Source organism: Lates calcarifer, linkage group LG1 (assembly GCF_001640805.2).
Source record: "Lates calcarifer isolate ASB-BC8 linkage group LG1, TLL_Latcal_v3, whole genome shotgun sequence".
Lineage (NCBI taxonomy): Eukaryota > Metazoa > Chordata > Actinopteri > Centropomidae > Lates > Lates calcarifer.
The window spans coordinates 1990624-2018471 of NC_066833.1; the positions used below are offsets into that span (position 1 = coordinate 1990624).

Here is a 27848-nt window from a genome sequence, read left to right on the forward strand (position 1 = left end):
ATGACTTTTCATCTCCTCTGCTGCAGTCAGACGCTGTCAGTTAAACATCTACAGGTGAGTTCACCTGAACCCGACAGCTGCCAACAGCTGGCTGTGTCTGAGCTTCATCTTCCTCAGATCTGACTTAGTGAAAATTAGAGAACGTGAAACGTCTCTCTGCATCGGTCAAGAGAACGGTGACGGCAGCTGTGAAGGAAAATCTCGTGAACTGGAGAAAAGACGATCACCAGGAGTTCAGAGGAATTTATCACAAGCTGAATGTCGACGGAGAAAGATGAACAACACAGTGACAGGTGAGCCAGAGTAGTGCTGAAGAGTCGGGTTTAACAGGACGTCTACACAATCAGCCTCAACATTAAACCACTGCTGGGAAACCTCGGCTCCTTCAGTCATCTGGACGTTACTTTGACTCGTACCACCACCTAAACACTGTCGTAGACCAAGCTGGGGAGTCTGGAGGCCAGGTCAACACCTCGGGCTCTTTGTCGTGTTTCTGGAGACAGAGCGAGGACTCCAGACTCCATCAGGGTCTCTGCAAGGCTGAACACAGGCTGCAGGCCAAGAGCCGCTGTGGTGCTTTTTAGACTCCAGGAAACAGAACGATGGGGGAAGTCAAAGAGAGATGACGATGACTCAGTTGTACTTCAAGTTGCTGCCTGGAACCAGTTAGCTTAGTTTAGCAAAATGGGTGGAGAGATGTTTCCTCCTCAGTTTGAGCAGGAAAGAAGCGGAGACTTCATCACGTTACTGGAAAATTCAACATATAACCTTTGTAAAATGACAGATTTGACCAGGTGACATGAGCTGGTCACCTCAGCAGGTAACAGCACTGCTACTAGCTTTCAGTGGTCATGGTCGTCTTTCAGTTTTACCTCAGCACACCCTTTGGTGGTTTACAGCTGAGGTGACGGCCTGATGTGAGTGGAAATAAAGTGAAAATAGAGAGAGACAGTGGAGTCTATGTAATTTAGTTTGGTTTTAAATGGATAACAGGTGAATCTCTGGCATTTCACCCAAAACATCCTGTTAGTGGACCTTTGAGTTGAACTCATTTCGTCATGGCACAGTAAGGTAGAGGTGCAGCCGGAGGCGGTGTCCTATCGTCTTGGTCTACTCTGTTAGAACTGGATAAGTGTCAGAGGATGGGTGGATTGATGGATTGATGGATGGATGGATGGATGTCTCATCAGAGACTAAATCAACACAGTAAAATCACTGGTGTTCTCTGCATTTATTTATTTTTTTCTTCCTTTGCCGTACTCCTTGAGAGGAGCATAAATATTTTACAGAACGAGAACATCAGTTTGGTTATTTACAAGTAAAGTATAATAAATGACGTACAACTCACGATGTCGGCTTGTGTTTGGAGCGCAGGAGGAAGAGGAGGAGGAGGAGGAGGAGGAAACAACTACAGTCATTGTACTGTTCGGACGTTACAGAAACAAAATGGCGACCGTATTGTGGCGTGATGGCAGACTGAGAGCGCAGTGAAACAGCCAATTTTTCCATAAAGGAGGAAGCAAATCCAGTGTTTCCAGTCCATGTCTTCTAACTTAACATCCAAAAGGAGGAGAACCAGGTGATAAACTGTCAGTGGAGCATGCTAACACACAGCGTTAGCTCGTTCAAACCTGGAAACATCAGCCAGGCATCAGTCCAGTCCAACAGACCTTTCCCAGTGTTAGGATGCACAAGCTGAGGTTTGTAAATACTCAATCAGGGAAGAGAGAGATTCAGAGGAGATCACATCGACTCTACTGTTGCTCTCTCTGGACTTTTCCCTGGAAAAGTTGAAGACTTCATTCAACACGACCTCACACAGGAGATCCACCACAGTCGAGGCAGAGCAGAGACTCCAGGAAGCATCTGTGCAGCGATCGATGCCACAGGTCGAGGCCACAGGTCGCTGCTAATATGTCAGACAAACCAATGTGGTCTGTTCTAAGCCGAGGGTAAACGGTGTGAAGCCGGGCTGACTCTGCAGGTCAGGGTGGGAGACGACTGGAAACTAGAGCAGAGACTGAATCCCAGTCTGGATGATCAGATCTGACAGTGGCAGCTGAGATGCAAACACAGTAGCCGTCCAGATACATGACAGGGATGTGATGAGCTGGAGTTCACACCTGTTTGAAGCAACAAGTCTCTGTTGAAGTCACAGAGACGCAAGAAGAAGAAGAGCTGCAACATCAGTCGATTATTCTGAAACTACTCTGGCTGACTGACTGGTTCAGCTCCAGCTTCTCAAATCGGAGGATTTGCTGCCTGATTTTAATTATATGATGTTTAATGAAATATTGTTTTATACAAATATGAGATGTTTTGTCTGTTTTGTCGGAGCCCAGGGCTTCCATCATAATCCTCACGTGGGTGCATCCTGACACCTGCTGCTACATAACTGATGTGTTATGACGATCCTGAGACCTCGATATCTTCTCTCTAACCTCTGGTGTATCTGGCTGTGTCTCTGTGACGTCCACCTCCACCACAGGGACTATTTCTTCAGCAGAAAGTAGTTCCGGCCTGTGGATTACCCAGGAAACTGATTTTAGAGAGAGTTGAAGTCTTAATGCTGTGAATTCTACAGGTTAATTCACTCTACTTCACCTCCTCTGTATTTGGGGTGGAGGCAGACATCTCAGTGATCTGATCAGTTAACACCATCACAACACAATGGAGGATGTGTGAAAGGTTTAGGAGACGAGCAGCAGCTGCTGTACGAGCGTCTGCTGAGGTAAAGGAACGACGCTGCAGAGAACCTGCACATTCTCTGAACACTGAGGCCATCTCCTGACGCCACGGCTCAGAATGAAATCAATGTTTGTTCGATCAAACACGTCAACAAACACGAAGGGGACGAGTCCACTCTTTATTCTGTTACATTCCTGTTCAGACAACACAACTGAAAAGGTACAAGCAAAACTACCTGTGTGTTTATGAAAGTGATGGGGTTACTCTCCTTTCTCCTGAAGCCTTCCAGTCGTCTTTCTGCTCCTGCTTCATGTAACAGCTCCTTCCTGCAGCCGCTCCACCTCCTGTCGCACACGGAGCAGCTTCTTCAGTCACATTTTATTTCTCTAACAGGTGGGAGGAGCCTCATCCCAACAGGTACCAGGTGAACAGACAGGTGTCTCCCTCAGACTGTGGAGGAGGAGGTGGAGGAGGGCTGAAGGTGGAGGTTTGTGCGTATCGAGTCGAGTGCAACGTAAGTCGGGGGAGACGTGGAGGGAGGCGTCGGGTTGATCTCAGTGTAACTAAAGAGGAGAGGCTGCTCTCTGTCTGCTGCTCACAGGACAGCCATCACGCCACAGTCTGAAAGAAAAACCGCTAACGAGTCCCAGGTCGTCTCCTCTCAGGGGGGAGGAGGGGTGGGCTGCTATGGAGGGGGGGTGACAGAGGAGGTGCAGAGGAGGGGGGAGCCAGGGAGTAAGGAGGTGACAGAGGTCAAAGGTCCAGGTCTGTTAGATGGGCAGCTGGAAGGTGATGTCCACTTGAGCTTCTTTAGCCAGAGAGACGATTTCAGAAAGCTTTACAACCTGAGGACACACACACACACACACACACACACACACACCGTTAACAAATCTATTACTATTATATATATATTACTACTACAGCTCTTACAGCTCACAGCTTCATTAGGACATCAGAGGTTTGACTTCAGTGGATCAGAAGCGATTCCTCTGTTTATAGTCTCATTTTCAAAATCTAAAACTTTTGAATCTGTTTATGAAACTCAGCTGATGTTTGTCGTTTATTTCCTCCAAATATCTCCTTGTTGTTCACATGCTTTTAGCCTCTACATAAATAAATCTTTACTTTTCTTTTTGTTGTATTTGTTTCTATTATTGTAGTTTGATAAGAGTCCAATATGAAGCTGCAGCAGGTTAGCTTAGCATAAAGACTGGGAACAAGGGGAAACCGTGAGCCTGACTCTGTCTAACAGAAAACCTGTTTCATGAGAAGTGTTATTAAATCTGTGTGTGTGTGTGTGTGTGTGTGTGTGTGTGTGTGTGTGTACCATTTTGGCGGCTTCGTCCAGGTCGTCACAGGCCAGGATTTTCAGTGGACTGGCAGCGATCAGAGCTTTAGCATCGTCCACTCTCGTCCCTAAAAACCCGAACAAAAAGATTCCGATACGTCAGTTATCAGCTCTGTGGTCTTTACTCTCTGAGGTGCACACAGGAACACCACAGCTGAAGCTCCTGTCCACCTCTGATGCTGTTTCTGTCGCTTCATTTCATTTTCCTTACACAGATTTTAAACTGGTCCAGTTCTGTGCCCTGTGTTTTCACACAGGGATGAAAACTGGCAGTGAAGACAGATCAAGTGCTACATGAGTACATCTGTTTCTCTACAGTGTGACTTCACTTTAAACTGAGACATCAGGCAGGACGACCTCCACTGTCACACCTCTTACAATGTGTTAAAGAAGCAGAAACACTTTAACACTCTGAATATGAGAAGACGTGGAAATGAAGCAGCTAAATTACACTTTAAACCTTAAACTGAGAAACGTCAGCTGTAAATACAAGCATGGAGCATTTCTGTCTTTGGACATTTGGAATGAATAAACCAGCAGAGGACTAATAACCTCTTTAACCACCAGTATAAATGTACACATGCATGTTTAACCAAGATAATCACAGTAATCCACAGTTCATCAGAGGCTTCAAACAGACACCAGCTCCCCCAGTGCTGCCAGCTGCTGGAGGAGCAGGAGGAGGAGGAGGAGGAGGAGGAGGAGGAGGGAGGTGTATGAAAGGTTTCCAGGTGTTTTACCTTGTAACCGCACTACGATGGGGATCTTGAGGTCCAGGTCTCTCACAGCCATGATGATGCCCTGGGCGATGACGTCACACCTCATGATGCCGCCGAAGATGTTGACGAGGATGGCCTGGACCTGCCCAGATTAAAACCGTTAGCATTAGCTACCATGTGGCTAACATTAGAGACAGTAGAGTCAGCAGCGGGTGTGGCTCTTACCTTCCTGTCAGACGTGATGAGTTTGAAAGCCTCGGTCACCTGATGAGCCGTGGCTCCTCCTCCCACATCCAGGAAGTTGGCGGGCGTGCCGCCGTGGAGCTTGATGATGTCCATGGTGGCCATGGCCAGACCTGCTCCGTTCACTACAGAGAACAGAGACGAAACCCTCAGACGCTGAGTGAACGCGTCCCTGACACACACCACACTGTCCTGAAATATACACAGCTGATTCTAAAACCAGGAAGTCAGGTTAGCATGTTAGCATGTTAGCTCTTCCTGTTGTCAGTGTGTTTCTGGTTAAATGTCTGAAATAAGGTCTGTGGTTTTAACACAAGCTCAAGACATTTTCAGGTTTGATTCTCCGACATAAAATGGGTCAGTAAATCCCCCACTCCTGATGTTTGAAGCTTTTACGTGTCTTAAAAAAGGCGGTTGCTAACGAGTGTCTAAATGAGACTACAGAGGTTGTCGGGGACGTTAACATGAAAACCCATCTACTCACCAGTCCACCTTTACAGCCTCGTGTTTCTACTCACGCTCTTTCAAACTCTCACTAACTTTCTAAGAAGAAAGGCTTTTGTAGAAGAGCTCAGAGCTAAATGAAATGACCAGTTGGAAGCTTAGTGGTGGAGACGTTGACGTCATGTGACCGTGGTGTAGTTGGTTTATAGCCTAACATTAGCTTCTTACTTCTGGAGGTTGGAGTTAGGCTTCACTGCAGGACTATTCTAGGCTGAAAACCTAAATTACTGCCCTTTAATCTGGTGACATTTGTCACTGACCGAGGCAGCCGATTGTTCCATCCAAGCCGATGTAGTTGAGGTCGGCCTTGGCGGCCTGCCGGTCTCGGGGGTCCTCCTGGGTCCAGTCCTGCATGTCAAACACCTTCTTCTGGCGGTATGCCGCATTGGAGTCAAAGTTGATCTTGGCGTCCATGCACATCACTGTTGACACATGAGATGCTGGCATTAGCAGAAAAAGATTAACTTCCTGCTGCTCACATCCCAAACAGCATCTGCACTCATTTTCTACTTTGTTGTAATTTAAATTCTACATTTGAAATGAACCTGTCCTTCAGTGATCATCCAGTCTCTGGTCAGGAATATGAAGATGTTCATAAACATTAAGGAAATGAGTTTTCATTCTATTTTCTGCCTCCAGCTACAGTTTGCTGTCCTTCTCTTTTACACTCAAAGTCAATTCTTCTTTTCATGCATCAGGGTTTTCAGTACCACTATAGCTCTGTAACAAAACACTAACATGATTGCTCAGGGGCACCTCAACAATTACTGCAGAGGGACTCAAGATCATTTAACCTTTCATTTTAAACCTGCTCCTTTTACCTGCCTCTAATATTTACGACTACACGACGTTAGTGCAGCAGAAGGACCTAAGCTCTAATCTGAGAACTACTGTCCTGAGTGTTTCCAGCTCACTGTGATGGTCATTAATTGTACTGGTATTTGTCATTTACCACAAAAGTCAGTGGTTTCCTCTTCATGAGTGTGTTTAAAGAGCGGTGATTCATGTCAGGGAGAGTCATTAACTCTGACTCGCTGACCACTCACACACTTCAAACTGAAATCAACCTCCTGATGATTTCCAGGACATTTTCAGCTTTTGTGAGAGTGTGGTTTAAAACAATAACAGGGCTGTCCTGTGTGTCTGTACCGATGCCAGAGGAGTCCTCCACCATGGGGTTGATCTCCACCATGGAGGCGTCGTACTTGATGAACAGGTTGTACAGTTTGACCATGTTCTCTGCCGCCTCGTTCACCAGCGCTGGAGGGAAGCCCATCTTCTGAGCCACCTGCAGCAACACAAAACATCACACATCAGGCGATCATAGCTGCTGATGGGTGGTTCAATCCCTGTCGAGCAAAACACCTCAAACATCAGTGTAAAAATGTACAGGGGTGTTAAAGCAGCTGGCGTCCCCCCAGTTTCTTTCATCATCTCCCCATTCTTTTCTCTATTAGTTGATTAATGAAAGAAATGTAAATAAAAGTGAAGAAAACCACAGGACCACATGATGGCTCCCAGAAAGTGAGGCTGAAACAGCACCATCGCCCCCTGGTGGCTGGTTGCAGTATAGGTCCCATAAAGCCATAAACCCCGCCCCCTCCATGAAGGTAAACATCAAAGAACAAGTCAAATACATTTTTCCAAAGATGGTTTCTGTTGCTTTATGTCCTAATCACGCTGACGTTTGTTCCTGGTTTTAATTAGTTATCTGAGGCTGAAAAAGAAGGTGAAACGTCATGATTGACAGCTGTGGTTGACTCGTGAGTGGTCGGGCTGGCGTATGGGCGAGACTTTGATACCATGTTTGTGTGTGTGCTCTTTTTTTTGGGAAGATTTAGCACCAGTATTTCATATCGAAGCTTTGCAGATTGACCAAAATAAACATAATTTTCCTCTTTCCACAGATGAGTCTGTGGGACTAAAGAGGTTAATTCATTTTCATTTTTCAGGCCTGAAGGCAAAGTGAAAACTTGAAAGGACGCAGTTTTTCAATCATCTGAGAGCTGCCACTTGTTGACATCATGACTGCCGCCACATAGAAACTACAAACTGTCTCTGCTCTTTGATGAAATTAAAATCTAAAAGGAGGCGTGACATTTTAGTGAGCAAGAAAAAAGCCAGACATTTCTAAGAAACACTGAAAAAGCAGCTTCTACATGTATCACTGGACGCCAGTCAGTTTTACAGACAAAAAATAAATAAAGCAGTGAAGGAACATCAATGGACCTCCATCTACTTGGAGAGCCCTGCAATCAGCACCTCTTCTCTCTGTCAAATATATTGAGCCTCTGCTCTCACTATGACAACCAACATATTCAATATACAGAGCCCAGAGCCTGCCGCAAAATGATCCTCAAACTCAGAGAGGCCAGAGACGAGACGAGGGAAAGCAGAGAGAATCAAGAGGACAAGAAGATATTTATATGTAAACATCGAGTCCTGAAGTGAGATATTAAAGACACTTGATAGAAGAGATCATGTTAACAAAAATAAACATCTGTTCACATTAAAAATCTGAGTAAAGCTGGAAATGTCCGATTCCTCGACAGCTTTAATTTCATTAGTTCAAACAAATGTTACATCCATGCATGAAACAGGTTTTGTTTCAGAGCATTTTCCATCACTTGCTCAGAGAAATGTGTCCAGACAGAGAACCAAACGATTACCTGCTCTACTGTGGAAAACCCCAGCTGCTTATTTCCATATGATCAGTTATTTGTGTCCACCTCGGTCCAGTGTCCCTCTCTTTAGCTCTGTGTTTGGTCTCCGCCGGCTGTCACAGAGAGAAGTCGACTCCAGGAAGACCTCCACTATACTCACCCTCTGCTCTCTAACTCTGTCTCTGTATTTTGGTGCTGAGCAGGTGGGTTTTAGAGCTGTATATCATGGAGTAAATGACCAGAGCTGAAACATCAGATTCATGTGATCATTCTCTATAGATGCTGATATAAAACTACTGATAAAGACAGCTTAACATCATCTTTACAGATGTGGTCAGAGCAGACAGGAGCTGGTTGGCTATCATCAGCTGCTGTTTGTGACCTTTTTCTCTCAGCGCTCTCCTGAGGTCTCCTGCAGCTCTCACAGAGTCTGACTCCTGTGTGTTACGGTGATGGAAACAGGTGGAGCTGAGTCCGTCTAGGTTCAATATTCCAGCTCTGCTTATCTACAGATATTCCTCCATTATTACTCATGTTTTTCCTTCAATACAGAGTTGCTATGATTACCAGAAACTGACCATCTTCTCTTATCTTGGAGATTTTTCTGATCAACAAAGCTTCTTGATGTTTTATCATGAGTATTTCAGTCCAGTGTTTCTGTTCATTTGTCAGGGGGTTTGAATATATTGGCTGTAATATGTGGTGTAGCAGAGTCAGCCCACTCTGCTGCTCAATCAGGGAGAGTGGAGACAGGTTTGCATCATTAGGTCTCAGCAGTGAGGGACTGGTCATTGTCAGGATGAGGGGAGTTTGGTCAAACACTTCAGCAGTAAATGACATTTGTTTGTGCTCTTATCAATAATCTGTGTGCTTGTAGCAGAAACAGAAGCAGTCAGTGTTTACAGCTGTGTGGTGTTGTTTCTGCTTGGAAAGCTGAGTATCTGTGTAGTTCAGCCCCATCTTCACCTGAGCAGGTGGTATGTTCCAGTTAGGTGAGGAGGAGAGTCTCCACACCATCGTCTGCTCTTTGTACATTCAGAAACACAGGCTGTACAGTACAGGCAAGTTTTGAACCTAGATTTCCTCCTAAGAAATAAAACCTCCCCTGTTGATTTGAACATGCCCCCCCCCCCACCCCCCCATGCAGCCCAAACCACACAGCTGGAACATCCCCACTCTGTTTTTGTGACTCCCTCCATCTACTATTGATTCTACCTTGATGGCCTGCTCCATCTTAATGCCCTCCACAATGTCGATGGGCTCCTTCACAATGGCGTCTGGATTTTCTGCTGCGACGTCTTCGATGTTCACGCCCCCCTGCGAGCTGCCGATCAGGACGGGGCCCTGCAGGACAAAAGAGCCGCGGATCAGTGAACTGTTTCAATTAAATCAGAGAAAACTTTCCTCTCTGGGTTTGAGTTTCAGACAGATGTCTTTGTCCAACTCTGAGGAAAAACTAAGAAGAACTGATGTTAGAAAATGTTCACACCTTCACCTCTTCACTTAGATTCAGCGGCAGATGAAACCTGGTCGTACAGACGCCACAGGTCCAACCTTTCTCACCTGGCACCAAACTGAACGCATCGGCCAACACTGACCAACAAACCAACGCCAGTGAATCATCTGTGAAGCTCTCTGCTCAGTGCTCTCTCACTCTACCTTTGACCGTGTTACTGTAAACTTTGTAGAGAGGAGTGAACTGACTACATGTTTATTACTGAGGCTGTAGTTTACAGTGCTGATGGACTGGGCTGATTTATATTTACAGACATGATGGGAAGAATATTATCATCTAATACTCAGCACACCTCTGACACAGTGTCAGTCAAACCTAAAGAGACCAGGGAGCAGACTCTGTCATCACCAGCTTTGGTGCTGTGCTGCCACCTAGTGGTTTGATTCAGAACAACCAGATAAAACCTTCCATGACTTTTTCTGTTGCTGTGTGTGTGATTAATCACAGAGAGAGGAATGAAAATATTTGTATTTATTAACAGATGTTAAACAGAATTCAAACAAGCAGCTACAGGGAGGATTATCTAAATGACTGATTCGTCGGTCAGTGAGCCTGAAGTGACTCCTTCAAATGTCTTTTTTCATCCAGGCAATGGTCCAAAGACGTTCAGCTCACAGTGATTTCAAACAGAGAAACTGGAACCAGAGGATCTTTGGTTCCTGACTGCCACTGACTAATTGTCTGTCAACTGATCAATTTAACCACTCAAAATAAACTCATTGATTTATCAAGCAGACAGATTGAACAGTCGCATCATTTCCACTTGACTCAGCAACTAAAACCACCTGTGGAGACACCGGTCGTCTGCCATCACCATCGCCGTCAAGCTACTGAATTACACAGGCACACACAACCACAGCTGTAACCATGACCATTATTTTCAACTGATGTTGGTTACTTTGTTGATTAATCGGTTCATCCTCTCGTCACATATCAGACACGACAAAGAAAAGCAGCAAAAAGCAACAAAAGCAAAGCCAGAACTCATCAAGTTCTAACATTTTTTTGCCTGTAAACTACTTTAACAACTAATCAATTGATCGACCAACAGCAGATCAGACCTGTCGGTGTGTAACTGTGTTGGTGCGTTCCCTCCTCACCTGGTAGGACCTCTCCATGGTGATGGCGAAGTAGTACTCTCTGCGTGGGTACCTGCGCTCACAGATGAACACCTGGTTGCAGATTCGACCGGCCTCCCCGGTCTGCTTGGTGTACAGCTTTCGACCAATCATCTGGGACGAGATGTCGCGGGCCTCCTCTGGGCTGGAGAGGAGGAGGAGGGGCATTAGACAGGGTCTCTGTAGGGTTCAGTTTAAATCGGTGAATGAACTGCTGAGAAAATGAAGACGTGTGCTTTAACATGGTCTTCACCCCGTCCTCCATGTTCCTCTCTGCAGCATGTTCCTGCCACTCTGCTGACATTTGGTAAGTAGGTGGCATTTTACAGTGTGAGACAGTCAGCAGTCAGCAGAGCCAATTAAAACTAATGAAACACACCACTGACGCCTGCAGGAGCTCCACTGCTCTAAAAAGTTTCGGTCTGAACTTTTACTTGTCTGGATCTTACGTTGAAAAGCAGAGGTTTCAGATTTCTCCTGTGGAGCTCGAGGGTACGACGGTGTTTAAAGGGAACAAGATGGTTCCTCAGGTTTCTCTCTTTTCCCTCATGTGAGTGGGACTGGAGTTAAAGGAAGGTTTATCTGCTTTCGTACGAACATTTACCATCTTCTCGTCTGGATGTTTGTGCTCACAGTGCTGTAGAAAAAAGCCTTTATACTAGGAATGGGAACAATTAATCAACGAGCAATTATTGATCACTAAGAATTTTGTCGATCAGATGGAATCTAATCCATATGTTTGTATCAGTGAGGCTGTGTAGTGAGTCTTTTTAACGTTAACTCTCAGCAGATTATGTTTGCCGGTGTTGGATTACTTACGAGTAGACGATCCTCACTCCTCCCTTCAGTCCGCCCTCGAACGTCCCCTTCCCTCTGCCACCAGCCAGAACCTGAGCTTTCACCACCAGGTCCTTTGAACCTGACAAACAACACATTTCAGTCGATTAAATACGGTGAATTAACTGTGACTGATTCTACTCCAACTGAAACTATAAGTCAGTGGTTGACTGTCAGAACATAGACAGACCAACCAGCTGGATCAGGAGCTCCAGGATCTGGATCAAATGGGGGAGGACCGTGTTGTCATGGCGGGGGGAGGGTGTTGGTTGGTTGGTTTATAACAGTGTTTAGCTGGTGATACGAGTCAAAGTAACATCCAGATGAATGAAGGAGGTTTCTCAGCAGAACACTGGACTGTAATGATCAGTGTGAGTCCTGATGGAGCAGCTGAGTCTCAGGTGCGTTAGTTCAGGGTCAGAGAACAGTGTCAGCTGTTGGACGACTCTGTGGATTTATGACTCAACTTCTTACTATCCTGGAGTTATGTAAGTGCAGTGTCAGCTGATACCACTGAAGCTGGAGGAGGCTATGTTTAGACTGTGTCAATGTGTGTCCATCTACATACTGAAGAGCTTCAGATATTTAAAACCTACACACTCACACACACGTCCTTGAACACAACTCAACTGTGTCAGCGAGACTGGGTTTGTCAATGACGACTGACGGCCTCAGACTTCTCCTCTGATCATTAAATGATACAGAAATTAATAACCACTGTTTGCAGAACTTGTACTTTCCCCTGAATAAGACATTTCCACTTTCAGGATTACAAACTAGGACAAAACAAACGAGCAACGACAAAGTGAGAAAATTTACTTTGTAAAGAGAAGAGTTATCAAATCTGTGCACCTTCTCTGTCCAGACAGAAGCTTTTACTTCATTATTTCATTGCATCCTTGAGAAAATGGCCAAAAAAAGAGCCCAAGGTGACGTCCTCAGAACATCTTGTTTTGTCCAAAAACAAAGACAAGACAAAAAAAATAAGCTGCTAATCCTTTCATTTGGAGACTGGAACCATCAGATATTTGGCATTTCTGCTTGAAAAATGACCAGATTTTAAAAGTATGTGTATAAAATGAGCTGATACAGATAGCTCAATCTCAGGAGACTGAAGCACTTTTTTGACACTTGAACAGACATTAACTGAGGCTTGCAGCGCCCCCATCAGACTGAGCTCTCTGGATCTGGGATTACTCAGCTCACCAATCTGCTTAGCCACGGCGTAGGCCTCCTCCGAGGAGCTGGCCACCAGGCCGGCGGGCACCGAGATGCCGGCCTCTTTGAGGAGCCCGATGCTCATGTACTCGTGTAGGGAGAGGTTCCTCTGCTGCTGCTGCTGAGGCTGGGACACATGGCCTCCAAACAGACCTGAAGATCCACCCAGGACCTGGAGGAGGAGGAGAGGAAGAACAGAGGGGGGGTGACTTTCACTTTCTACCAGATGACTAGCTTCCCCAGTGATGAGCAGTTAACCAGCTGAAGAGGAACTGGTCTGAACCACCGGACTGAGGTTTAAATCATATGTTGAATCCCAGCTGATCCTGGACCAGAGATTCAAGTCTTCAGTTCAAGAGTTAAAACACTAATCTCTGAGTTTCTGTCTCGTCTACATCGCTTTAAAAATGAACAATGCTAAGAACTTTGTCAACCAGCAGGAGGCGCTGTTACAATCTGACAGGTCAAACTGAGCTGCTGTTGGAGAAATGTTATTCAGTTATTAAGGTGTTTGTTAACTTGTTCAGTTTGACTCAGCCTTGTTTCAGAGGATTGTTGCATCATTTCCTCTTGAAATAAAGGTTTCATTGAGGACAAACACACTTTCTTTAGCAGCCTGTTTTCTGCCAGACATTTTCAGGATAAAAAATAATCAATTCATCAATAACTCTCAGTTTTCCCCATGATGGATGGGGAAGGAAATTTCTTCACATGTCCATCTCTACTGCTCAGCCATGACATTTTGTACAGACATTGACAAGGAAGTCTTCTTATTTCTATGATCCCTCACTCTTTCCTCCATGAGGTTTACATCTGCTGCTTTCTAATCAAATACCTCCACAACTATTAGACAAACTGTAATAACTCTGACCGATGCTGTGTCCACATCATGTCTGAGTTATTCTAACTACAACTTCATGACCTGTAAACGTACAAACTCTTCAGCTGATCAGTCTGTAGAGTTCAGACCCTGAACAGTGATAAAAACAATCTAAATAAGATGTTGTTAGAGTGAGAACATCTGTCATTAACACACAGCGCGGACAGAGGGAAAAACCAACTGAGAGCAACAGGTGGAGAGTCTGACAACAACAACACAACACCGTCCTGACTGACGTAGTTAGAGAGGAGGAGTGTCTGCAGTCAGCAGGATCACAGCAGCAACAGTGGAAACTCCATTCAGGATCTGAAACCAGGACTGAGTCAGGACCAGAGCTCAGAGTGTGATGGTGCTCTGACGGGTGGTGTTACTGTTACTGTGTGTTACTGCTGCACCACCTCCCTCTGACATCTACCCAGACTCATCAAAGAGGAAAGAGACAGATTCTTCTGTTTCCATTTAAATCCATTTATCATTCGTCTATGTCAGAAAAATCATCTTAAACCCAAAGAGATTCAGTTCATTTATCTCATGTCATCTGGGAACCTGGAGCTTTTTTTAAAGATTTTGTTTGAAAAATGATCAAAACTATTGATTAGTTATTAAAATAGCTGCAGATTATTCTTCTGCTGATGGACTCGTACAATGATCACCAACTAAATCTGTTTGGGGTTGGTTCTGTTGTCACCTCAGGCTTTGGGAAACTGTTTTCTATTCAGTTTTATTGACCAAATGACTGATCAATCGAGAAATGAATCAATAATGAGAATAATGGTCGGCCCTGGCTGTTTGCACTGATCTCAGCTGATCAGACGCCGACTGAGGACTGATTTCATTTCAAATGATTGATTCCTGAAGGTGGAGTCTGGACCTGCTTCTGTCTTCACCCATAGTTTCTGTTGACAGCTGTAGTAAAAACACAGGTCAGCAGTCTATATATATCAGCTGGGAACACATGGACATTTCTGAGGAGGTCATGTGACCTGACACCACTATGACCAGTACAACACAAAATGATGAATTCATTCATGTTTGTTTAGGTTTTTGCTTTTGACTCGGAAACATGTCAGAGGAGACGTTACTGCAGCTGAGAGATGAGATCCTTTAAATACCCCCCACACCCCACCCAGGCCTTTATGGAAACTGAACTCAGTGCTTTATTTTCCTGCAGCTCTGTCGGTCATCAACACTGTGAGATGTGTCAGAAAACACGACAGGAATTTGCTAAAACAAAGACACAAGGTGAAAACCAGCTGACCAAACAACAGCGGGAACATTTCCCTGTTCCTGAAACACAGGAGCCTCTGAAAAGACAGAGGAGATTAAACACATGACAAAGCATTTCCCTGTATTTCCTTTAATGACTGACATTAATGTCGAGGTCCTGATCAGACCGGAACAGAAAAACCAAACAGCCAGGACTCTCTAAACTCTGAAGTCTGATGTGATGAAGCTCATGAGTAACATCAGTAAAACAGCAGAGTGACTGCAGACTGTGGACAGAGGACAGAACAAACACATCATGTCTGTGCCAGGACTCATTTCATTTGGCTACGAGTCAGATAATAACAATATTTAATTCATGAAATGGAATGAAAATGATTGTCTCTGCTGCTGCTCCTGTTTGTCAGGACCTGTGACACAGTTTCAGCTCCTGTTTGTGTTCATTACTCTCTTTGTTTATGTGAATGAGAGGAGGCCACAGGCTGCTGCTCTAACCTGCACCATTAGTTACACTCACACTGTAGAAAAATGAACTTATGATGAAATTAATCTGTGTTCCATCCTGCTATAGAGTTTATTATTAATATATTGGACTCGTGTTTGTTAAATCTGATGTGATCCAATACAACAGCTCAGCCATAACTGTCACCTGTACAAAGACAATAACGTCAGAGGTGTTCCTCTCTCTCTGTTTGTTGATCAGTGAGGCTGCAGCTGTGTGGAGATGAACACATTTTCAGTATAATGCAGCCCAGTACAACGCCACTGACCACAGCCTCACTCATAAGGATATAATGCAGATTAATTAACACCAAACATACTGTTTTAACAAACACTGGCCATTTTAAGCCTGATACAGGGAGAATATGTGGCAGAGCTGTTGTACTGGATTGCCTCATCTTTGCTGCTCCTGTAGATCAGTTCTTATTTAATTATTATGGTGGATCTTTTCTGTTCAGTTTGTTATTAGTTATTTTACCTTTTCTTGCTGTTTTACTTCAGTTGTTCGTACTGAGTAAGACACTGGATGCCTGCTTTTCCTCTTTTATTGAGAATATTAACTGTAGCTAAAATATAGATTGTATCTTTTTTTATCTAAACAACAGGAAAAGGCAGTTGAGCTGCTTGTTATCCCTGAGTACAGCCTGCAGGTGTTAGTCTGAGAGGCGAAACCCAGGGCAGGAAAACACCTGAGGATATTTGCTGCATCACCTGCTGCTCTGAACTGCTCAAATGTATTTGTAAATACTTCTTCACTGCAGCGGTGGAAGTATTTAAATACTTTACAAATACTAGATTACAAGTATTTTTGCAAACAAGAAGAACACAAAGAAAAGCTGTTCGTGATCACCGTGAATAGACAGTGTAACTATCAGTTAATTACTGCCAATGAGCAGGCTTTAATTCTGTTCATTCACACTGCAGTCTCCTGAAGCAGCAGCTTCGTGCTTCTCCACTCGCTGTAACATGTACATACATGTAGGACAGTAATAACAGCTCCTGTGCCCCAGCAGAACAACATGTCCGCCGGGGTCCCTGCTGTGTTCACGGCCTGTCTCCGCTCTGGTTCGTCCTGACAACTTTCTATGAACAGGACGCGGCGGGACAGATGTGATGGCGCAGAGCTGCGGGTGGAGGTCACTGAGCGGCGGCTGCCCCTGTGCTCACACCCGGCTCCTAACACACACAGTCCGTGACACCACACGGGTGTGACCGGGTACACTGAGGCTGAACGGCTCGGGTGGTATTTACAGCGGCTGTTTGCGCTCTGACAGATCGGTTCAGCGGCACTGACAGTCGGCCGCGCTAACGCTAGCCCCCCGCTACTTGTTAGCATGTTAGCCAAAACAATCGGAAACTCAATGAATGTCAAATACGACCCTGTCACTTTCTCTTAAACTGCAGCCGTCAGGGAGGTAGCAGCGCGGCCACAGACACCTGCCCTAGAAGCCGGAGACCCTCACTTCATCCTGGACTCGCACTCACCTTGGAAGCGGAGCTGATCGTGTTCCTGGCCCCTGAATTTCTCAGGCTGGCCGTCAAACGGCTGCAGATCAGGGACGTCGCCATGTCTCCCTTTAGACGGAGTAACTGCCGCGCATGCGTCGTGAACCGCAAAGTCGGGTTCCCCCTGCTGCCTTCGGATGCTGTAGGAAAATATAGAATCGTTTCAAAATAAGGGCTCAACGTAGACCACAAGCCATGCCTGGGAAATATTCAGGCTAGTTAGAAGCGGAAATAGAGTTGAGGAACTTTACTCAAGTATTTCCACTTTGACTCAAGATTTAATAACCTGATATCCAAGTGCAGTTGATGCTTTAACTCCATACTACTACTTCACTCAAGTAGGAATTTGAATCCGGGACTTTTACTTGTAATGGAGTATATGTACATGGTTATATTATACTTTTAGTTAAACAAATGTTTTGAGTACTTATTCCACCACTGACAATTGTCGACAGAGCGAGTTTACAGAGAGAGCCTGAACGCAGCACTGTCATGGCCCTGACGCAGTGTAAATATATCCGCACTCTGGCCTTTAACCTACATTAACACAATCATCAGCGGTGGTACCCAGATCATTTACTGAAGTAAAACTGTCAGTACAACAATGAAAATGCTCCATTACCATTTCCTTCTTTTTAATATTTGTAAATGATGTCTGGTGTTTCTGCAGCACACTCAACAACACACACAATCTCTATTCAAAAAAAGGATTTATTTACAGCGGTCAGTATGTACAAGCTTATTTACACAGAGGTAAATTAACAGCATCTGTCCATATTGTTATTACACCACACTGAGAACATACAGGTCACACACACACACACACACACACACACACATGAAGAGTGAGGTTTGGTTTCTGCCCCACTGTGGTTTATGGAGGGGTATTAAGACCAACTCTGAACACAACCTCATCTTTGTTAGCTTTAGTTCTTGTTTAATTTGTTGTTTGTTTACCTGCAGTTTGTTTAAACTGCAGGTAAACAATGTACACAAAAAAACACTCCCTAAAACTGGTGCAAACACAGGCTCTTAAAGGAACAGTTCAACATTTTGGGAAATAAATGTACCCCCATTCTCACATCTGTACAGCAGCTGGTTAGCTTAGCATAAAGACTGGAAACAGAGGGAAACAGTTAGCCTGGCTCTGTCTAAACACCAGCTCCTTTAAAGCTCACTGATGAACATGTTAGAAGTCATTGGTTTCATCTGTACAAAAACATAAAGTGGATTTACAGGAGTTATAATGTCATAAATGAACATGCTAATCAGTTAGCTTTAGAGGTGCTGGTATGTAGGTGTGGCTAATTTTGCATAGCAGTATTCTTATTACATTTATGAGTATTCTGATTTTATTAAAGGAATAATTCATTAATAAAACATATTTCTGGTTAATGTATAATAAAATACTGATTAGTTGTTTCCAACTGTTGCAGGAAGTGAGTAAGTCTAGGTATTTTCCAAAATGTGGAACTACTCCTTTAAAAAAAAGATGATGGACTCCTGAGAACCCTGACACAGTCCCTCACTCCTGCCCCCATAAACCCTCAGTACAAACTCTGAAATCCTCCAAACACGACCCAGATCATCAGAGAGGGAACAGGCCGACTCATCATCACTCACTCACTCACAGTGATGAGGATAACTTCTTAAAAACTTTAACATCAAGGCCACCAGGACCCAGAGCACAGCGTCTGTTTTGGAAAACTAAAGGCTTTTCTTACAAACTGTGGAACTCCAGACCTCGGCTGACATAATGATTAGAAATGATGGTTGAATGATAAACTGTAGCTGCTATATCCAACTTTAAATCTCCCTCCACTTTAAGAATCAGCTCCTCCATCACTGAGAATCAGAGGCAGCCGATTAAATCCACAACTCCTGTAGAGAAGAGACGGAGGGTGAAGATATTTGATGGGCTGTTTCTCAGTGGTGACCTCACCCCACACACACACACACACAGTCCCTGATGTTCAGTCGGAGTCACTGCTGCTGCTGGAGGAGTCGGTCGACATGGCCTCCACGTCGTCCTCATTCTCCTTGTTGTGACCCGGAGGCTCGAGCCCGAAGTCGTTGCCGTGGTGAGGAGGCAGCATCCCCACGGAGACGTCCGAGGACTGCCAGGGGTAGTGAGGTGTCAGGACGTCTGAGGAGAGACAGAGGAGGAGAGGTGCTTATTACTCCCAGTGTTCAGGCCTTGCTCACTACTGTCATCCTCCATTTATATTGATTAACTCAATGCACTGATTGATCAATAGGACAGAAGCAGGTCAAGCTAATAGTGAAGTGGAGGCTGTGTCCTCCCAGATCAATCTATAACGTGGGCGATGAAACGATAACAACACTGATCAACAGAACTCAGTCCATCCATGTTTAGACAGACAACAGAAAGAGCCAATGATAATGAGAGTTACAGTGACGTCAGGTTAGGTTGACCCACACAGCACAGAGTGTGGGAGCAGCAGCACACGAGCTGATCTTTTAGGTACTGCAGAGTCAGTCGAGGGAATTCAGCGGTGTGGAGATATAGTGTCACTTTCTCCAGCTCTATTCCTTACAACAGAAAGCTGGGATTTGGTTTGTATTGTGATATATTGTGATATCGATTGATAAGAAAAAAATGATCACAATAAGACTCCTTTCCATATCGCCCAGTCCTAACTGTGAATCTACTTTGTTTCTCTGTTCCATAAACACAACATCTATTTCCTGTCTGTCGTCCAGGAGGAGGGATCCCTGCTTTTTGCTCCTCCTCAGGTTTCCTCCATTTTCTCCCTTTTAAAAGTTTTGTGGGGGGAGTTTTCTCATTGTCTGTTCAAAGCTCGATGGACAGGATGCTGTGATCAGTAAACCTGACCTGACTTGACAGGGACTTACCCGGTAACCTTCCAGCAGCCAGAGCGTCACCTGGCAGATGTCCGTTCACACCGTTGGTCGGCAGGTTGGCCATGTGACCCAGCATCCCACTGCGCATTTCCAGGTCAGTAGGGTAGGGTCGGCGTGGATCACCTGAAACCAAACATTTGTGTGAACAGTTAGCAAAGTAAAAACACGACCTCAGCCGACAGTCCTCGGTGACTGTGCAGGTCCTACCTGGTACCCAGTTGAGAGGAGCACACACGGCGTTACTGGCACTGATTCTGTGAGCGTATTTGATGATTTCTTCTGATGAGATACTTCCTGCAGGGATAAGTAAACAACCTGAGTCAGCAAACACACCACGGTCAACATCCTCAGCTTCCATCAGACAGGGTGAGACAGGTGTGTTAGCTCACCTTTCCTGGCTTTGTCAATGGATTTGAGTTTCTCCTTCGCCTGGTAAACAGCAGTGGCCTTAAAGAGAAGACAGAGGATTGTGGGTATTTTCACATTCAACAGGACACAGTCTAGCTCAGCAGCTGTTCACTTAAATGTAAAGTAAGAGATGTGGACCAGGACCAGGACCACCCACCAGGATGTGTTCGGCCTCCTTCAGCTGCTTCTGGAGCTGCTGGATGTCGCTGTCTCTTTTCTCCACCTCCTTCTCCAACAGCTGCATCTCTTGATGCACCTTCCCCTGCTGCTGAGCCACCTCCATCAGCTCCTGGAACTCCCTGTCCCTCTGCACCAGCAGCTCCAGGATCTGAGGCAAAACACCAAGAACACAAACCCCCGCCGCCATTATTAACCCCACTGTGATTCATTCATTTCCCGGTCGCACTGTGTGTCTTTGATCCGCTGTTACCTGGACGTCCTCTCCTGGCTGGGGCAGTTTCTGGCTCCTGGACAGAGCTAACATCTCTATCAGCTCCCTGAAATAATACAAACACGGGGGTGGAGAGGGACCGAGTGGGGGGGTGGGGGGGTGTTCAAATAACAGCTGGTGTTAAAAGAGGAAACGAAAGGACAAACAGCAGCGTAACAAACATAAATATGAATAGTGCGACAGGAAACGACTACATTAAGTTTAAATTTACCGAGATAAAACCTCCAAATCGTCCAACACAGACAACAACCGCTCTTTCGTTGACTTCTCCGCCACTGTCGCCATGGTTGTCTCCCGTCGCTTCTGCGCAAGACCGGAAGTGACGTTGTGTTCATCACCCCGGAAAAAGGAACACACCGCCACCTGCTGTATCGGAGTATATGGGTTAATTGCTTTTAAAAACACAAAACAAAACTATAACCTAATTCCTAATCCTGTTTGCACAATTTAACACATTAAATACGTTTTTTTTCTCAAAACATCTGATTTATATCGCAAAATACGTCTCGTAGTAACGTTGGTACTGCGCCGGTAGGAGGCAGCCGTGCGCCAAACCGTGCCCGGTCAGCTGGGAAAGAAGAAGTAGGAGAAAGAATTGTGGGTTTTATGGTTTTATCCACTGACTGGGCGACTTTGTTTTTAGGACGTCTGCACAGTGAGAAAGGTAAGGCGTCAGTATACTAGAATGATGCAGTCAGCGTGTTTCAGTGTCTGGTTTAAATGCGCTGTCCTGTTGTTTATTTTAGAAGCTTGTTTAGTTAGTTTAGAGCTAACTTAGCCAGCAGTTAGCGTTGGGAAAGTTACAGCTCAACATTAAATAAATATAGCGTCTTGTCTCAGAGGATTATAAATGTAGAGAAGAAGTCAGATAGACAGGCGGTGTCTCTGACCTCAAGTGCATCTAAACCTCGAGTGCTCATTCAACCTGTTAACTGTAAAATGTGGATTTTACATGACCCCAAATCAAAAGTGACATGCGTTCAGTTTTTCTGAGGTGGCACAGTTTAAAATAATAATGCATAAATTAGAGGAGTCTCTTTATTTAAATGAGACATCCTGAAGCTGCAGGGACCTTACACTCTTGTTTATCGTCACTTAGCAGCAGTGAGACCTGACCTGAGGTCCTACACCTGCTCACACCAAACCACTAATCATCTGCTTTGGCTGCTGTGTTTATCACCAGACCACCGCCTACCAGCAGCTATCTACAACTACAATTACATTACTCATTCATTATTTTGTCTTGACTATTGCATTTAATAATTGAATAAGAAGATGTCACTGAAAGGGCTGGTTAGGGGCAGGTTAGTTAGCCGACACTGCTGATTATTTAAGTTAAGAAAGGTCACATTCTCAACATGTAGCTGCTGTTTTACTGTCTTATTCTCAGGCATTCAGCACTGTATGCAGATTTAATAAAGTCATGGTGTTTTCAAATCATACAAATATGCCAAGTGCTGTTGGCAGGTTAGCTATAGCAATGTCAATAACTGACACAAAAGGCTGAAACATCCTTTGCTGAGACACCTGTACTGTCACACAGAAGATCAGAGGTGTCATATAAGAGGATAAGGTCTCTCTTAAGAAGGACTTTGATCAATTCTGCAGTTATAGAGTGTAATGAATTAAATTAAATCACATTTTAATAACATTATGACTGTTTTTAATTAATGCATGAATTGAGCATAGTTGCATGGTTATTACATTGGAACACATTACAAGTATGTCTGTAATGAATTATAGCCATTGACATTAAAAAAAAAAAAGTGACTGTCACAGCTTATTACGACCCACAGTTACGTTTTGTTGTCAAGCGACGTAGCGGCCGTAATTAAGACAGTAATAAAGTAGATGACGTAGTATAAAGAGCGACAAAGGAGGAGGTTGAGGTGGATTAGTCAATAAAACACAGGACACTGTTGTCCAGTAGTCATTGTTGTTTCTTTAATCCATGACCACCGTCTTTTCCTGAACCTGACCAAAGGAGACCGTTCCACGGCGTTAACCGCGTGTTTATTACTGTTGCCATGACGACGCAGTTCCAGGACGAGACCATTCCAGAGCGTAACCGCCTGTTTATTACTGTTACCATGACAACGACGCGCCGGTAAAGGCAGCTGCTGAGGGTAGGAACCGGCGACAGAACTCGTTTAGGTTGGAGAACTTGTTGGGAAAATGATACCTCGTTTTCAGGGAGAGACAATGCGGATATTTGATTCTTTTAATGGAAACCTTCAGTATCCCCAAATAAAGAAAAGAAGTATAAAATATGTGTCCTTAGCAAAAACCACACAGTTGTGTCATGTTCAGAGTTTAATATAAATACTTTAAAGTAATACTGACTTACTCTTTAATACAACAACTACCATTAAAAAAAATATTATTAGGAGAGATATAGTCATCACTCATCTTGAATTAGTATAATTTTAATAGTTTTGAAGGGATGACAGATAAATCTCTTTAGTGCTATGTGTATATTTTTAAAGATATTTTTAAGTCATTCCACAGAAACATTTCTGATGCAGTTCAATGAAAATACTCAAAAATACAGTGGAACACTTGGCAAAGTTAGTGACCCCTTCCTCAAACATCAGTGTTCAGCAGTTTACGTTGAAAGCCTTCACGTTGGGTCACTGTGTTGACAGTATGGGTGTGAAAACGTAAACTCTTATCCCCGATACCACTTCATGCAACACTCTAATCGTTCTTTATGTTTCCTTCTCCAGATGCCCACTCAGAAAGAATGCCACGTTTGTAAGACAAAAATCGGGGTAGCCAGTAAGACGTGTGGGCACTGTGGAGCCAAGCAGCCGTACAAACAAAAACTGCAGAATATAAAGAAAAAACTCGACCAAACCTGGAAGGAGAGGCAGAAAAAAAACAGCAGCGTCAACAAAGTCTATGATGCAACAAATCTACTGGTAGGTGGTGGTTGTCTGTTCAGATCAACATCAATTATGTCTTTAAAGAACTGTCACCTCCAGTATGTTTCTAACCTGTATTTTACCTTCTTTAGCCTTTTATCAGCTAATACACTTTACCAAGATTTCTCTCAGCTTGAAGTTATGTGTCACATTTGTATTATAATTTTGTTCCAGCTCCACAAGTGGGAACTTCTAGAGCGGCATCCACTGCTCCTCCTCGCCAGGAGAACTACCAATGGTTTTTTAGCTGAGTGCTTCTGTCCATGGCAGATGGATGCAGAGGATGCTAAAGATGCCCTCGTCACGATAAAGAGGATTTATGAAAGACTTCTTAATGGTAATGTACACCCAGTTTCACCCAAGAGTTCCTTCAGTGACTGCTGAATTTCCTGTGTGGATTAATAAAGTATCTGTCTATCTACATTTTAGACACAAGCAGCTTTATTATCACCTGTTCACAGTTTCTTTAATACATCTTATAGTCCAGTGATGACATGATGAGCTTTGGTTAGAGAAGTACTTTAAACTTAAGAGGAGGTCAAAAATGTACCTATTTAAAGGTTCACATGGAATAATAGAGTTTTTTATTGCCAGTGTTAAAAAGATGAACCTGTCCCCTGTGAGCATTTAAGATATGTGGTCGGACTTTAAACTGTGTATTACTCTGATCACTCCAGGAGCCTGCTCAGCTCCGTATTACAGTGTAATAGAATGACTATACTCTTCCTCTTCTTCCTGCAGCTTCCATAGAGTTTGATATGTGTTGTTGTCAGTGTTCACATCGTGCTCTCTTCCTCTCAGAGGTGTCTGTGTCAGCTGAAGCAGCAGCAGGGTCGAGGCAGAGTCCAGCAGCAGACAGTGAGGAGACTCCTCCACCAGACCACCACGTCCTCACAGCCGACCCGGCTTCAGAGTCCACGTCCTCACCTGAGCACAGCCCACAGTTTGACACCAAATTCACGTTGGTCGTCGCTCCGGGGCCGTCGTCTTTGGCTTCTCCTTTGTCCTCCTCCTCCCAGATCCCTCCTGTTTCCTCCCCCTCCTCCCTGACCCGTCCCACGTCCTCCCCTTCCCCCACCCCTCTAGCGTCGTCCCCTCTCGCCTCTCCTGTGTCGCCGACCCTCTCTGTTTCTCCCAAACCCTCCTCTCCTGTGTCCACTCAGCTAGACGGCCCCGACTCACTACCCTGCTCATGGAAAACAACACAAGCCAGAAGGAAATTAGACCCCAGTGGTAAGAGTGGGTTTATTACTGTATCAGCCAAAGCTATGTGTGCAGAGTAGACATTTATTTGTTGCAGTAATTATTCCTAGTTCTCATACTGGCTGTGGAATATGCCTCAGTAACATGACTACAGTGTAAGTGATGCTTTGGGGTGTTAATGATTGATAGGGACAAACATCTAAGATCTAGAATTCTAAGAAATATAAATAAGATCCTTATAGTTTAACCAGAAACATCTCTATATATCAGTACCAGACTCCATTGACAAAAACAGGGATTTAACACAGGAGCTGCTGGAATCCCACTGCCTCCATCTGTTTGTGTGTCTGTGTTACTGTGTGGTACTTTTACTTCAGTAAAGTATCTGATTACTTCTTCCACCACTGAAAGTCTCACAGTAACACAGACACACTAACAGATGGAGGCAGTGGTATTCCAGCAGCTCCTGTGTTCTGCTCAGTAAAATCACTGTTTTTGTCAATGGAGTCTGGTACTGATATATAGAGTTTCTGTAGGAATCCTATCATAATGTTGTCAGACACTTTGAATAACAATCTGAGTCTGTCAGTGTTGAAAACAAGAGCTTTAGTGGACGTCCATTGAAGTGGACAGTTGTCCATTGGATTGGACAGCAGCTGTTCACTGTGCCTTGGTTTTTGTCCCTATAAATCATTTACATCCAAAACACATTGGGAAAATATGGTCCAGGTTCAAAACTACCAGAGTTACAAAAGCCAGTACTCCTTCAACGTGGGCATGGAAGTGTTTGTATTGTTTCTTTAACCATGACCTATGTGGCCGTGTTTAGAAAATGTCGGTTGAAGCTACAAGTGATTAACACCTTCTTGTAACATCTTTGATTGTTTTCAGACTGCCCCATTCATCAAGGATCCACCAGTTTCCCCTACAAACAGATACTGGGGGAAAGAATCAGGGAGGTCAGTCATCCTGAACACAGAGTGGTGCAGCAAGTCTTAAATAGTCATTATGGTTTAAAGAGGGTGATAGTGTTTATCCAAGGACTGCACCATCAGAAAAGTAAAGCTTCATGTTACAATTTTAATCTTATTTCATAGATTCATGAAGTTCAGAGTCACATTTTAGTCTCCACCTTGGAAACTATAGTTTGCCAAAGTGAACAAGTCAAGAAAAGTCCCACAGTCAGTTTTCCTTTGAGTCTTATTGTGTGTTTTCACTTGCATTTAAAGCAGCAGCATGTTTACTGAAAGTCGTTCTTCTGTCTGTCTTCAGGGCCAGGCTGAGGTGTTGGTCCAGTGGTATCCATGCTCTGGATGGTGTGTATGTCACCTGACGTTTACAGTGCTAACAGCAACAAACAAACACTCAGTAGCTCACATGACAGCGAAGCTCCAGCTACTTAATGTTAAAGGTGTCTGAACCATAATAGCATGTTCCCGTCTGACACTTTAAAATGAAATCCACAAGAGTAGTTATAAAGCTGAATCCTAGCAGGCAGTTTTACACATTTTATACTCTACTTAAATGCAGTATTACAGGACTGTGTAATGTAAAAGTGTAAATAATAATAAATAGTTTTAGGACTGGACATGATAGCTTTGTCTTTAAAACTAGGCTGCTAAATTATATTTAATATAAATGCACAGTACACAATCAGGAACATTGTTACGCCTCAGCAGAGTCACCCTGAACGACGTCCAGAAGAAATGACTGTATACAATCATAATGATGGTTCAGTGTGAGAGGGAGAGTGGTCTCTGCCGTTCCCTCTCTGCTCCCTGAACACCTGCTGTTGCTCTGTGTACCTGAGCAGGTTCCATCTCCCTCTGACTGAGTGAGAGTCAGCAGCTCAAACTGCTGGAATCAGACCCAGAGAGTTCAGACTGATGCTGAACTGTAGATCAGTTAAAGAGACTTAGAGTCATTAAAACCAGAGTTCATCTCTGATATTAGATTAGAAACAGAGTTTGGTGTTTGTTACTTCCCAACAGAGTTAATTACCACTGGTGGCAGTAGAGGGCGCTGTTGCTCAATATAAATTAGCGTCAGTAAGTAACTGTTGCTGTGTTTCGATTTGTTTTACAGTGGAGCCAAGTGGAAAAACACCTGGGAGCCAAAAGAAAATATTCTAAGTTGACATTGTCTTCATCATCTTTGTGTTGTACTGTTGTTATTGTTGTTGTGTTGTGTTGTTGTTGTTGTGTCGTCGTAGGACATCCACAGAGACTGACTTGAGATTGTGCCTTTCAGAGTCAGACATCAGTTTTTTCACATCAGATTTCTGCCTTTAACATTTTAGAGATCGTTCATCAGTTTTACTGTTTTATGTAACTGCTTTATAAAACACACAGTATCCTTTCTCTGCATCGTAGGAGACTGGATAAATGAAATAAAACATTTTGAATTAACATGTATTTGTCACTGGCTCTTTACTTTCACACACACCGACAAACCACAGAGATCAGATTAATCATCAGCTGGGTGCTAAACTGTGCCGAGCCTCAGAGTGGGTTTTTTGGTTTTAGTTTTTTGGATACGGGCAAAAAATAAATAAATAAATAAAATTTAAACGTGCAAACAAATTAATTTAAAAAAAGTGCACAGGAAATACAATTTGTTCCCACATTTTTTATTAATTTACACGTTTTGATTATTTATTAATATGTTTTTATATTTTGCTCACACATTTTAATATTTCATGTGCATGTTTTAGTGTTGCATTCACATGTTTTAAAATTCCTAATTACAACTAATTAATCGTCACCTGGGTATTAAACTACAGTAATAGTGGAAGATGTGAACAAATTTATTTGTGTTCAGTGTAACTTTCCACCTCTTCTCCATTACATTTCAGAGGCAGATACTTTATTACTACTCTACATCTGACAGCTGTAGCTACTGGTTACTTTACAGATTACAAGTAAACTTAGCATGTACACGGTATTATTAAAGGTTAAATCAGTGGTTCCCAAAATCTCTCACATTACTCAAGTACTGTAATTCCTGTA

At 43.9% G+C, this 27848-nt stretch overlaps 3 protein-coding genes across 5 annotated transcripts; 1 reads left to right on the top strand and 2 right to left on the bottom strand.

The window, feature by feature from the left end:
• Positions 1–1216: 1216 nt before the first annotated feature.
• sucla2 (succinate-CoA ligase ADP-forming subunit beta) lies at positions 1217–17087 on the bottom strand. Its single transcript, XM_018695407.2, has 11 exons — positions 16948–17087; positions 12846–13029; positions 11622–11721; positions 10785–10947; positions 9384–9512; positions 6655–6793; positions 5766–5927; positions 4984–5126; positions 4780–4900; positions 4019–4107; positions 1217–3533 (listed from the first exon to the last, which is right to left on the bottom strand). Exons 1-11 carry the CDS (start codon positions 17029–17031, stop codon positions 3459–3461), a joined length of 1389 nt encoding a protein of 462 aa, XP_018550923.1. The 5' UTR covers positions 17032–17087; the 3' UTR covers positions 1217–3458.
• A 574-nt stretch (positions 17088–17661) lies between these two features.
• Positions 17662–21047, bottom strand: med4 (mediator complex subunit 4). The gene is made up of 7 exons (XM_018695408.2): positions 20925–21047; positions 20693–20759; positions 20420–20590; positions 20244–20301; positions 20062–20148; positions 19846–19977; positions 17662–19114 (listed from the first exon to the last, which is right to left on the bottom strand). Exons 1-7 carry the CDS (start codon positions 20996–20998, stop codon positions 18942–18944), a joined length of 762 nt encoding a protein of 253 aa, XP_018550924.1. The 5' UTR covers positions 20999–21047; the 3' UTR covers positions 17662–18941.
• A 203-nt stretch (positions 21048–21250) lies between these two features.
• Positions 21251–27248, top strand: LOC108896317 (uncharacterized). Of its 3 annotated transcripts, XM_018695392.2 has the most exons (7): positions 21251–21377; positions 23440–23634; positions 23812–23974; positions 24439–24870; positions 25732–25799; positions 26113–26156; positions 26926–27248. In XM_018695392.2, exons 2-7 carry the CDS (start codon positions 23440–23442, stop codon positions 26975–26977), a joined length of 954 nt encoding a protein of 317 aa, XP_018550908.1. In that variant the 5' UTR covers positions 21251–21377; the 3' UTR covers positions 26978–27248. The 3 variants fall into 3 exon arrangements, with proteins under 3 accessions (XP_018550908.1, XP_018550909.1, XP_050930735.1); XM_018695393.2 differs by lacking the exon at positions 25732–25799; XM_051074778.1 differs by lacking the exons at positions 26113–26156; positions 26926–27248 and having other exon boundaries at positions 25732–26106.
• Positions 27249–27848: the final 600 nt, after the last annotated feature.

Coding starts and splice junctions, on each gene's coding strand:
- LOC108896317 (XM_051074778.1), top strand. CDS start 23,440: ATGCCCACTCAGAAAGAATGCCACGTTTGTAAGACAAAAATCGGGGTA. Junction 23,635..23,811: donor ATGATGCAACAAATCTACTG/GTAGGTGGTGGT, acceptor ATTTTGTTCCAG/CTCCACAAGTGGGAACTTCT. Junction 24,871..25,731: donor AAGGAAATTAGACCCCAGTG/GTAAGAGTGGGT, acceptor GATTGTTTTCAG/ACTGCCCCATTCATCAAGGA.
- med4 (XM_018695408.2), bottom strand. CDS start 20,998: ATGGCGACAGTGGCGGAGAAGTCAACGAAAGAGCGGTTGTTGTCTGTG. Junction 20,302..20,419: donor AGGAGGCCGAACACATCCTG/GTGGGTGGTCCT, acceptor CTTCTCTTTAAG/GCCACTGCTGTTTACCAGGC. Junction 19,978..20,061: donor TCCTCTCAACTGGGTACCAG/GTAGGACCTGCA, acceptor GTTTGGTTTCAG/GTGATCCACGCCGACCCTAC.
- sucla2 (XM_018695407.2), bottom strand. CDS start 17,031: ATGGCGACGTCCCTGATCTGCAGCCGTTTGACGGCCAGCCTGAGAAAT. Junction 13,030..16,947: donor CGATCAGCTCCGCTTCCAAG/GTGAGTGCGAGT, acceptor CTCCTCCTCCAG/GTCCTGGGTGGATCTTCAGG. Junction 10,948..11,621: donor GGAGTGAGGATCGTCTACTC/GTAAGTAATCCA, acceptor CCTCCTCTCCAG/CCCAGAGGAGGCCCGCGACA.